A 12,916-nucleotide genomic window follows, 5' to 3' on the forward strand; every position below is an offset into this window, starting at 1 on the left:
TGAAGTTGCATGGCTGGTTTTAGGCTACTGGACTGGTCACTTATTTCCATTTAAAATAATAATAATAAAACGTAAAAAATAGCATAATGTGTAGCCTATCACATAAAGGTGGTGTCTGTTTAAAATTATAGTCAAAATTCAATTTAAATAAACTTCATTATTTATTACATTATTAATCAGATGCTTTAGAATAGTTGATGAATTAAAGAGGGGTGCACAGATAGTTAGCAAACGGTTTTATCCAAAGTGACTTAAAAAGTGAGGAAACTATTCATCCTTATAAGTAGTAAATAAGACAAGCTTACATAAATACAACGTTTAGTAAGTTATTAGAAACACACACATATATAGTGTGAGTAATGTTCGTATCAAGTATTTGCGTAAAACTACACTATTTGTGGGCAATAAAGCATTATTAAAATATTTACGTAATGCCGTTAGTCACAAAAATGGTACTGGCCATGCTGAAAAGAATAAATCCTAATCTTGACAAATATTAGAGAAAGATAAGCATTTACTTCCGTTATGGTTGAACCTGCACTGACATTAACATCCACTTGGTAGCGCTTAATAGCGTCTGAAGCCCCGCCCACTAGATCTAGCGAGGGGGAGCTGGAGCTCCAGCTCCTCCCATTTGGCTCTACTAGATCTAGCGAGGCGGAGCTAGAGCTCCAGCGAGGGGGAGCTGGAGCTCCAGCTCCTCCCATTTGGCTCTGCAGCGAGCACCACTTGGAAAACTTCCACACAGGATATTCGATAAGCACTGAGGGGGGTTTCCGCGCCGCGACAGCGTGTCGTTGCTGTGACTCTGCAGTTACCGTCCGTCTGTCTGGGACCCCCTCAGTTTCTCCCCGAATTTCACTCTGTGCACCTCCCTACTGCTGAACACTGAAGCAGTGCGCAATGTCTTACTTTCTCTTGCAGAGATTAACCACGATGAGGAATTAAACAGAGTTAAAGTATGTAAAACAATAGAATTAGATTAGAGTTGAGATGTATGAGAGTGTAGCCTTTATACTGAGAGATGTGTCGCTCCAGTGCGGTTATAAAAACTCTGATTTTCCTCACATTTTCTCTTCATCTTTCATCAGCAGGTAAGTTCTGTAATGTTCACTCTCTAATATTAATGTTTAGCATTACATTAATTTTGACACTTTCTCTCACCCCTGCTGTAATCTGATATTTCCGGTAGAAGCTCTGGGACTGACAGCAGACTTTGGAATGTGGTGTTTATTGTACTGTGTGTTCAGGAAGGAGAAAGTACAGAGAAAAATAAACTAGTAACAGATTAAGTGTGCTTTAAGTTATTTAAGTTTTAATTCATTTATTTGGATTTAATGTCATAATCCAGAGAAGAGCCTTTTTATACAGTACTGTCTTTTTACTTTTTAAAAAAAGAATGTGTGAGTGTTTCTTTCATAGTTGCCAACTCTCACGAGACAAATAAGCAACTACAAAACCACAGCTTTATAAACCGCCCAGAGTTACAGCCACAGAGTTAATATTAACATGTTACCAACATATTAAACTGGAATATACTGTGTGTATCTATCTATCTATCTATACACAGTATACAGTACACATACGCACACATCTTCTAATTCCATTAAACTGTAAAATAATGCTGTATAATTATGCAACAACTAAATAAATAATTAATAATAGCTAAATAATAATTAATAATAACTAAATAAATAATAAATAATTTAGGGCAGTGGTGGCTCAGTCGGTTAAGGCTGTGGGTTACTGGGTTACTGATCGGAAGGTCAGGGGTTTGAGCCCCAGCATCGCCAAGCTGCCACTGTTGAGCCCTTGAGCAAGGCCCTTAACCCTATCTGCTCCAGGGGCGCTGCAAGCTGGCCGACCCTGCGCTCTGACCCCAGTTTACTAATTCGGATATGCGAAAAATAAGCAATTTCCCTCTGGGATTAATAAAACGTTCTAAAAAAAAACCTTTGTTGGTATTGAAATGTTTGAACAACATGACTTTTCCTTTTGTGGCAAACCCATAACAGCTCTGGGGAGCAGGGTCTCTATAGGTTCTATAGAGTTTCACATGGGAGTGTGTGAAAGGGTGAGTTGTGCTAGGTTGTGCTGAAGTGTTAGCCTGTGTAGATGTTAGCCTGGGTAGATGTTAGCCTGGGTAGATGTTAGCCTGGGTAGACGGTGTCAAACTATAAAATTAGGAAAAAGGAGACCATAAATAATGAAAGATCAGATTTTTATATCAAGCAACCATATTTTTAAAAACACAACCTGTAATATTTTTAAGTGATTTTAAATACTAAGAAACCCACAGTCTAGTATTATAAGCAGAACTGGCAACTATGGTTTATGTGAGTAAGAGGGAGAGTTGAGTTTCTAGTATAGTGTTAATGTGTGTTTTTACATGTTTCCAGTCACACACTCTCTGCAGTACTGCTACACGGCAGTTACACCAGGAATACATTTCCCAGAATTCACTGCTGTGGGTCAGGTGGATGGACAGCAGTTTGAGCTCTATGACAGTAACATCAAGAAGGCGATCCCAAAGACAGAGTGGATACTGAAGGTCACTGATGATCATCCAGAGTTCTGGAACAGACACACACAGATTTATCAGAATTGGCAGGAGATATTCAAAACTGGTCTGAATATGGGGATGAAGCACTTTAATCACAGTACAGGTAAAACACACACACAATCACACACTTGACCAAGGTCTCATATCCCGATATTGCTCATTTCATACTTAGATTATTTTTCTCTTTTTATTTTGATCGTTTGTGCACATTTTCAATGAAGCATGTAATAAAATATAAAACAATAAGGTATTTTCCCAGTGGGCACAAACTCGTGGAAACCACGTGGAAAAGACGTGTTTTCACCACGTGGAAAAGACGGGTAATTTAGGCGTAAAAGGCAAGTTGAATTCCACGTGGATTTGACACATGGAATCCACGTGTTTTTTACCACTTGGAAAAGACATGGATGTTAGCCCTTGAAAAATACGTGTTGTGTTCAACGTAAATTCTGCAAAGTTCAAAATGTCTACAACATCCTGTGTAAAGCAGACACAAATCACATAAAAGTTGTAATAACTAATAATTTATTCATATTTTAAAACAAACAATACAAAATGCACATAAAAACTGGGTGTAGTGGATAATACTGAAATACCATGAAATGTGAATACTAAAAGACTAATTAAACAAACAAAACATCTAAGAGAAGATAGACAACTGTCTCAAACAGCAAAGAAAAAACAAAATTACAAAAACATTTACTTAACACTTAATAAATGACACTGCATCCAGCCTTTCTTTCCTCTTAGGTGCATTTCGTAACTGATTGGCAATGGTGCTGAGGGCAAAGGCTTCTGTAACATCATGCGCCTTTACTACACTGTCTGTCAAAGGACAAAAATGTTTAGTATAATTTAGATGCATGGACTGCAATTTATCAATCCAATCATTGTGTTAATATAAAGCAAAGACACGACCACATGGCACTGTTCAATTACTTACCAGTTATTAATTTGCACAGCGCTGTCAAATGATGTTTTATCCCCTCGTGATCCCTTAATGTTTAGTTGAAACATAAGTGAATTGGTAAGGAATCTAAAAGAAAACAAACTTATCTATTTATCTTTAAAGAAATAAATGGGTAGAGTACCCACATAAGTTACACTGAAAAGTTCCTTTTCCCATTCTTAGAAATTCAATGGAACATATTCTGCAAGTGAATGTTAGTGTTCACTGTCAGAACTCCCCAGTGCATATAATATATTATACATGACGATGGTGTTGCATTTATGACAAATTATACCTGTTCATCAAATACTAGCCTATTTTTATGATTTTTGACAAATTAACGTTTGCAATTGCCTGTTATGCTTCGAAGCCTACGTTGGCTACATACATAGATTCACAATCAAGCTAACCGCGTCGGTTAGAACCTACACTAACTGCCACAGAACATACTAGAATATTACTGCTTACCTCAGTGCTTACACTGTAACATCACACACAAATGTTCTCTGTATGAAACACAATTGCCACGGGTACTTTGTAACTTCAGCAGACCGCAAATTTAAACAAATTTCGAAGTTTCTAATTTCTTTTTATTAGCTATAAATGTTTCACGCTTCCACTTAAAAAAACGGGATCCAGGAAAGGCTGATCACTGCGCATGCTCAGTACCACTCGCTAGACTGCAAAGTCACTCTGCGCAGCGACGCCTATGTGTCGCCTCTAATAGCACATCGGTGTTCTAAACTACTTTTTAGTTTGTAAATCCAGTGTACGTTGTAGTCAGATGTGGCATTTAGGCGATCAGTAACACATTTCGAAAATGCCATTTTAGAACACATTTTGGCTCATGTGTTCAACTTTAAAACACATTGGACGCGTCATATACGTCATTTTATTTTAGAGGGTGTTTAATGTTAATTAATGATTGTCACATTTATGTAAAAGCATACAAAATATGCATTCAAAATTAGATCAAGCAACCATCAATAGGTGGTACAAAATTATTTTTCACGTGATATCCACGTGGAAATGGGCGAAGAATAATGTAGATCTAAAACTCCATGTGGATTCCACATTAATTTACAACAGGTTTTCCACGTGCCTAAAACCATGTGGAACCAACGTGGATATCAGGTGAAAATTGGTGGATCCACCACTTCACCAAATATCCACCAGAAATCCACGTGGATTACATGTGTTGTGCCCGCTGGGTTATAGTTGCAAACTAAATAAATAAAGGCCTAAAGTTTAATCAAACATAATATTTAATAATACTATATACCATTAAAAGCATTTAGATTATAGCAGAAAACAAAATGAACATGGACCAAACAGAAACACTTGCATTTACAAGTCCTGAATGTAAACGTAAAAATACTTTTATGTTCAAACTATAATAGTAAAATAAAGCTCACTGTATATACTGTACATACATACATGTACTGTACATACATACATATACCATGTACCTTATGAATTTCCTCATCTACTGTGACCCTTAACTTCTGACATCTTGACGAAGAGTTTTCAGTTTCTCATTCAAAACACACCTTTCTCACCTTGTGAATTGGCCACGTCTTTGCAAATGTAACATACAATCGTTGTTTGTATCTCATCAGTAGACTGTGTGTGTAAATAATAAAATTAGGTGTTTGTTAGTAAGTAAGCAAATATCTCGTATCCCCATATGCACTGTAACTGACACAGAGTTTGCTAGTGAGTTAGTGTTAGCATTCAGTAAACTTACTGTAGTGATGTCCTTTGGTGAAGTGTATAATTGGCTGATGAGTGTAATTGAAGCTCCGCCCTCAAGTTATCTTAGAGAAAATGTGACTAAAGAGAATAAGAGTGTGTGTTAATTACACAGACTTTGTAATGCCATTAATCCTGAGGGCTGTTATAAGTAAATCTGTCTTTTATTCAATTCAATTCAATTTTATTTGTATAGTGCTTTTAACAAATGACATTGTCGCAAAACAGCTTTACACAATCAAAATAATTATTTTAGTTTGTATGAGATGTGAACGTGTATGAATCAAAATGATAAGACTATCCCTGGTGAGCAAGCCGTGGGCGACAGTGGCAAGGAAAAACTCCCTGAGATGGTAATAGGAAGAAACCTTGAAAGGAACCAGACTCAACAGGAAACCCATCCTCATTTGGGTAAAAACAGATAGCAGGAATCGATTTGCATCATAGTGTGTGTTAGGAGACTGGAAGTTTAGGAGATGTGTTCATATGGAGTCCAGTTTGTTATTGGAGGCTCAGGTAGACTGTAAGAAACTCCAGTCCTGAACTATTGAGACTCAAAGAACAGCTGTCTACATCTTCTACAACCAGAAGCAGGACACACAGGACGAGTCAGACAGCTCCAGAGGGCATAGGGGGTCTTGAGGCGAGAGAAAATCACCAGAAAAAATAGATACATTTATCATCATCGTCTGTACCACTTAATCCAGTATCCAGGGTCACAGGGGACCTGGAGCCTATCCCAGAAGACTTAGGGTACACCCTAGACAGGGTGCCAATCCATTGCAAGGCATCCATTGCAAGGCAATTTTTTGGTAACGCCAATTAGAAAATCTAGAAAATAAATCTAAGTAAAATGTGAAGATGTGAGACATTTGGAACTAAACAAGCATTAAATAGTGCGAAACAGGTTTAGGTGAACCGCATTACACTAATCTTTACATGTCTCTGACTACAGGTGTTTACACGGCACAGCTGATGTTCGGCTGTGAGCTCGATGAGGACGGCACCACTAGAGGACACGCGCAGTTAGAATATGATGGAGAAGATTTTCTCAGTCTGGATCTAAAAACTAAAACCTGGATTCCAGCGAAACATGGAGCTGAGATGAACAAACATATTTGGAATTATGTTAATGAGACTACTAAGAACTGGAACGACTATGTGAGCACCACCTGTATCGACCGGATAAATATGTATGTGTCTTACGGTGCAGGGACTCTGGAGAGGAAAGGTGAAGTGTGTGATTTGTTTTTGTAAAAATCACACAGACATTTTATTCGCACACACACACATATACACACACACGTAAAAAGATACTATGCACATAATACTAACACACTCCTTTACTACAACACACACACTCCTCAATCCTATACAGCTCTTAAACTGTACTGTACATCAAACGCACTTTTCTCCTCTACCATTGATCACTGATATTTACAGATCTAACATTCATATAACATTCATCTCATATAACATTAAAAAAGTAAAGATATATATTATATATGTAATTTATCTATACATAATGTAGCTGTAGTCATCTGTACAAAAAATAATAGGCTACTATATACAGTACAGTTAAACCTTGCATTGTGAGCATAATTCCTTTTAAAAGGTTGTAATCCAAAGCATATATTGAAGCGAATTTTCCCATAAGAAATAATGGAAACTCAGATAATTCATTCCACAACCCAAAAATATTCAATACAAAATCTAAGGTAAAAATAAAACAAAATAACCTGCACTTTACCTTTGAAAAAATAATTGTGACTGGTGTAAGACAAGAGAACAGATGAGGAGGAAGGGGGCTGCTGTGTAGGACAACTTACACACACATGCACGCACGTGTCAGCAAATCATTGGAACCTCTCTAATGACACTTGCTTTTGCCTTTTTTTAAGGTGCATGGTTACAACTTGTATTTCAATTTATTAAAAATTTTTTGCTCATCTTGCAAAGCGCTCACAGACCGAGTTACTAACAATCCAAGGTTTCACTGTACACCATGGGATCACACAGCCACCATACCACTCAGTAAGGAGCAGAGTACTTTGGTACAAAAAGTTCAAATCAATCCCAGAATAACAGCAAAGGCCCTGTGAAGACACTGGTACTTATCTATATCCAAAGTTAAAAGAGAGAAATATTTTACTTTTTGGAGAAATGTCCTTTGGTCTAATGAAATATAAATTGCCTTGTTTGGGCAAAATTGACCTTTTTCACCTGCATAATGAAGGGGGGTGGCTTTCAAGTAAACTTCTGAGCTGGAAATGTGATAAAATAAAAGCTTAATTTCATTGTGGGGGAAATCAGTGGTTTAATACTGATGTCAGTGTGTGTCTCTGCAGTTAATCCTGAGGTGTCGGTGTTCCAGAAACGTTCTGCTTCTCCAGATGTGGTGTGTCACACTACAGGTTTCTTCCCCAAACCACTTAATATTACCTGGCAGAAGGACAGAGAGAATGTGCATGAGGACGTGGAGCTCAGAGAGACGTTACCCAACCAGGATGGAAGCTTCCAGAGGAGAAGCATTCTGAAAGTCCCAGCTGAGGAGCTGCAGAAACACAACTACACCTGCGTGGTTCAGCACAGCAGCTTGGAGAAGGAGTTAGTGCGAGAAGTACCAAAAGGTCCTAATAAACTAGAGCTGTAGAGAGTGAAAGCTGATTTCTTGCTGCAGCAGATAATAAAGACTCTGTGCTGATTTAACAGGTGGAGGATCGATTGCTATCATCACTGCTGTAGTCGCGGCTCTCGCTGCTCTCGTCGCCGTTGTTGCTGGAATTATAATCTGGAAGAAGAAGAACTCTGGTGAGAGAAGGAAGGAGGCAGATGTCAAGTTTTCAGAGAACAGATTTACACTTTCTAATTCCTGAAAGGGGATGTGATGAATATTTTGCTTCTGTTTAAGTTGAACTGATAAATTAGATGAAACAATAAGCTGATATTGACTAATTGTCTTGTGAAAGTAAATCCAGTAGACAGATTTGATACTAAATGTCTGTCCATCATCTGTGTTTCAGGCTTTACACCTGTTCCACCCAAACCCTGTAAGTGAACCTTTATGATCCATAAATGATGTTTAAATTCACTACATTATTTATACAGTGTTTAGTCACTTTGTGATGGATGTGAATGTTTTACAGCCTCTGAAGGAGATTCTTCAACCAACAACTCTTAAAGTCTGACTGTGTGTCTTCCTATTGAACTGAGAAGGAGAAGAGGATTGATGCACACACAAACACACACTGTGCTTGGACTAAAGTGTAAAAATTAACTCCCCAAGTTCATGGTTTTTAATCACCACTCAGGTGAATTAATTTTGTCCTATTTTGGACACGTAACTCAGTAATTTGTTACTAATGTGAATAAAGGTAATACCCTTTAAATATACAGGGCTCCAATCAGGAAAGAAGTTATTGAAGCAAAGCTATTACTTGTTTATGACCTTGCTATGACCTTATTTGAAGATCAAAAGCTAATCAGTTTATCAATTTTTTTTTATAAGCATTTTATACAGTTGGGTCCATAAGTATTTGGACAGAGACACAATATTCCTATTTAAAGTATGTTCCTTTACACAACCAACAACTGAACTTGAATTAAAGCAGTCAGTATGTGATATGTTTTGTTCCATTATCCATCTGTACTGTGAAGCTCAGTTCAGTTTCACTGGCAGTCATACACAAGCATGCCACAACACTGCCTCCACTGTGTCCGATGATGTTGTGGTACAATATTGATGTACTGTATGAGAAATGTCTGTCTTTTCTGTTCCTAGTGTTTCCAGTGGTTTGCATCATTAGGTGACATCTCAGTAACACCATAACACATCTGTATTTACTGTACACTCATCAAGGTGTAAATTATCTCTTGATTGTAGACGCTGATACTCGTGCCTGCTCCAGAGGTTTCTTGCCATGGCTACTGTAGATGTAACCTTGTGAATGGGTTTTTCTTCGCCAAGAAAAGACCTCTGCGATTATCCACTTTAGTTGTATTTTGTCTTCCAGGCCTTTTGGTGTTACTGAGCTCACTGATGCTTACTGTATCACTTCTTTTAAAGAATGTTTCAAAGTGTTTATTACTGAGTGTTATCAAGATCAGCTACAAAATGGAAAATGGTTTATAGATACTCTCATATCTGTTTATTTTATCTCATATTTTTTGTACTTTGATAATTTTGTTCAGCAACTGTAAAAGTGTCATGTTATTTGCATAAATTTTTGGAATGTGTTGTTTTAGTCTTTTTAGTCATAAATCAGGGAGTTGAAAAACTTGTACAGTGAAACTGATACCATGAATCTTACTGGCTGTGTTTGTTACTGTATAAGTGGAGCAGTATATGATGTATCTAAGCTTTACAGATTACTGTGAAAGAGTGGCTACTGTACATTGTGTGATGTTTAAATTGCTCTGCCTGCTTTATATTTATAATGACAAACTTCCAGTAAGTGAGTAGAGTAATAGAACCTAGTCGAGATAAATGTGATTCAATACTGGATGAATTTTGTAATTTTATTAAAGATCCTTTTAATGTAAACCTTCCCCTGTGTTTTATTTTATGAGAAACTTACCTGGAGACAACATGTTGGAACAACAAAACCCAAGTGCAAAAAGATTAACAGTATGTTACTGTAAGTTGCCTACTGTAGTAGGACAAGACTGGGGGGCGAGTAAAGCATCACTGATAAGTACAGTATAGAGATTATTGTGCCCTTATGAGAGCAATGCTTAAATTACTTAAATGCTTGCACCAGAGTCAGGTTTTAAAATACTGGCTGGTGAGAAATGCTGGATATATAGAATGCCTTTCTATATTAAATCATTAAAGAAAACTACATTTTTTGGTGATGTAGTGGTTAACACTGTCGGCTTGCTTCTCCAGGGTCCGGGTTCGATTTTTGTCTCTGTGTGCATGGAGTTTGTGTGTTCTCCCTATGCTTAAAGGGTTTCGTTCTGGTACTCCAGTTTCCTCCTACAGTCGACAGACCTGCAGATTAGGCTAATTGGCATTCTGAATTTGCCTGGAGTGTGTGTGTGTGTTTGTGTCCTGCGATGGATTGGCACCCAGTCCATGGTGTACCCTGCCTCATGTCCTAAGTCTCCTGGGATAAGCTTCAGGCCCCCCACAGCCCTGTATACAGGATAAAGTGGTATAGACAGTGAGTGAGTGAACTAACATTTTATTGATATTCTCCCTTTTTAAGATGCACTCGTAATAACAACAATAATAAGCACAAAGGTACAGTTGAGATACGTGTGTAATACAAAATAAATGTATGTGTACAATAAATGTAAATTTGTGTCATTAGGAACTAAAGAAAGAATTAAGTGATGTTGAATGGAGAGTTCATCACATTCATTTTGTGAATGTGCGTGTGTAGAAGTTTACATAATGTGGCTGATGCAAGGCAAAAAAAATGTAATTAATTTCCTGTTTTCTATGCAATGATATTTCTTACCACTTACCAGATAAGTGTGGCAGCTGGAGCCTGACACTCTTAAAGAGATAAATACCCTGATTTAAAAAGTAACTTTACACAGTTTTTATTCAGTTTTAATGTTTTTAGCATAATGAGATGCATATGGGGAACTACAGATCCCATCAGCCCTAGCATTAGGTTGTATAGAAATGTGATTTGGGGAACTACAAATCACATCAGCCTTAATGTTATAAAAAAATGTTATAAAAGGGATTGATGGGATTTGTTGTTTTCTCCATGTTGGTTTTCGCGGCAGGTTTAAGGTCGATTTGCCTTTTATACAGCAGCAATATACAAGCAGATCCCTGAAGAAGTTTTGAGCGTTGCATACTGTATATGATGCATCAGTTTGGATGTAGTAGTTGTATTATTCTTTGCCACATTTTTATTAATGTTACTTTTTTTCTTTAGTAATATGGCTAAATAGTCTCCTACAAACCTGAATAACGGATGGTATTGTTTGTTTTTATTTTTTAAAGAAGTTATAAATGTAAGTTTTAAATGTTATTTGAACATGTTAGTTATCGGCTGTGTTTTCCCTTACAGGGAGGCACAATTACCGTTTATTTTGGCATTTTGCCTTTTGTTTCTAGCGTTTATACGTTTTGTGTTTACGTTTAGTGTTTATTTCAGTGTTTATTGTAGAGTTCATTTTACTTTGTATTTTGTAGTTCCTTTATTTGAATGTGGTCTCAGTTTCTCCTCAAGCCAATATTGGTATTACAGTAGATACTAAACAGGTGTTGACCTATTTAATTGCATTACCCGCTGTTATTATTATGCTTTATTGTTTTAGATCTCCTTGACCCTCATAGTGGCTGCAGGGTCGACCCTAATGGTGGATAGCAGTGGTGTGGTGACTTGGTCACTTTATTCTTTTTTCGTAGGTTTGCAGTGTGATTTGCTGTGAGCTGGATTTTAGTGAGAGCTCGTTCGAATGAATGTTCGACACTCACACAGAACTCAGTGTCAGGTTTTGGGGAGTCGACTGAAACAGATAACTGGAGAAGGAGGTGAGCAGCACAGTAATCCTGTACACAGGCAGAAACTGAGTTATAGGAGATGAACAGGTTTAGAAAAACTCAACACTGGTTTCCAATCATGAAGGTACTCTCAGTATGGCTAGGCATCCAGGGAGTTTATTACTTAACTCTATTTGTGAAACCATCAATGCCACTTGTCAGTTTGCCACACATACCCTGCAGAAGACTATGGTGCTCTCCTACATTTTGGTGAAGAGAGGAGTGACTTTCTATTTTAAGAATGTTGATAAATTGGTCTTACTCCCACTAAAAGCAGGACCAAAACTTTATTTTTTTTTACTTGGGTGCAATTTCCTACTCTGTTGACTCCATGCCATTCCACACTGATGTAGTAATTCATGCTAAAGGGGCCTGATCAAGTACTAAGTGCATAATTGAACATCATTTTTCAGAAATGACATTTGTACCATGGGCAAAAGTATTCTGCCCCCTTGAACTTTTCCACATTTTGTCACATTACATCCATAAACATGAATCAATTTCATTGGAATTTTATGTGAAAGACCAATACAAGGTGGTGTACACTTGAGAAGTGGAACGAAAATCATACATGATTCCAAACATTTTTTACAAATAAATAACTTCAAAGTGGGGTATGCGTAATTATTCAGCCCCCTTTGGTCTGAGTGCAGTCAGGTGCCCATAGACATTGCCTGATAAGTGCTAATGACTAAAGAGAGTGCACCTGTGTGTAATCTAATGTCAGTACAAATACTGCTGCTCTGTGACGGCCTCAGAGATTGTCCAAAAGAACACACCAGACAGGTCAGGGATAAAGTTATTGAGAAATTTAAAGCAGGCTTAGGCTACAAAAATATTTCCAAAGCCTTGAACATCCCACAGAGCAATGTTTAAGCGATCATTCAGAAATGGAAGGAGTATGACACAACTGTAAACCTACCAAGACAAGGCCGTCCACCTAAACTCACAGGCCGAACAAGGAGAGCGCTGATTAGAAATGCAGCCAAGAGGCAAATGGTGACTCTTGATGAGCTGCAGAGATCTACAGCTCAGGTGGGGGAATCTGTCCATAGGACAACTATTAGTCGTGCACTGCACAAAGTTGGCCTTTATGGAAGAGTGGGAAGAAGAAAGCCATTGTTAACAGAAAACTATAAGAAGT

The 12,916-nt window shown here is 37.6% G+C and overlaps 1 protein-coding gene across 3 annotated transcripts; it reads left to right on the forward strand.

Moving 5' to 3' along the window:
• Nucleotides 1–950: 950 nt before the first annotated feature.
• LOC128509178 (BOLA class I histocompatibility antigen, alpha chain BL3-7-like) lies at nucleotides 951–9,785 on the forward strand. 3 transcript variants are annotated; one of them, XR_008356010.1, is made up of 8 exons: nucleotides 951–1,094; nucleotides 2,400–2,666; nucleotides 6,220–6,495; nucleotides 7,613–7,894; nucleotides 7,977–8,075; nucleotides 8,288–8,314; nucleotides 8,411–8,575; nucleotides 9,148–9,785. XR_008356010.1 is itself a non-coding variant. In XM_053480800.1 (7 exons), exons 1-7 carry the CDS (start codon nucleotides 1,025–1,027, stop codon nucleotides 8,443–8,445), a joined length of 1,056 nt encoding a protein of 351 aa, XP_053336775.1. In that variant the 5' UTR covers nucleotides 951–1,024; the 3' UTR covers nucleotides 8,446–9,785. The 3 variants fall into 3 exon arrangements, 2 of the variants coding, with proteins under 2 accessions (XP_053336775.1, XP_053336774.1); XM_053480800.1 differs by having other exon boundaries at nucleotides 8,411–9,785; XM_053480799.1 differs by lacking the exons at nucleotides 8,288–8,314; nucleotides 8,411–8,575; nucleotides 9,148–9,785 and having other exon boundaries at nucleotides 7,977–8,155.
• Nucleotides 9,786–12,916: the final 3,131 nt, after the last annotated feature.

The sequence above is a fragment of the Clarias gariepinus genome, chromosome 21, assembly GCF_024256425.1.
Source record: "Clarias gariepinus isolate MV-2021 ecotype Netherlands chromosome 21, CGAR_prim_01v2, whole genome shotgun sequence".
In the NCBI taxonomy this organism is placed as follows: domain Eukaryota; kingdom Metazoa; phylum Chordata; class Actinopteri; order Siluriformes; family Clariidae; genus Clarias; species Clarias gariepinus.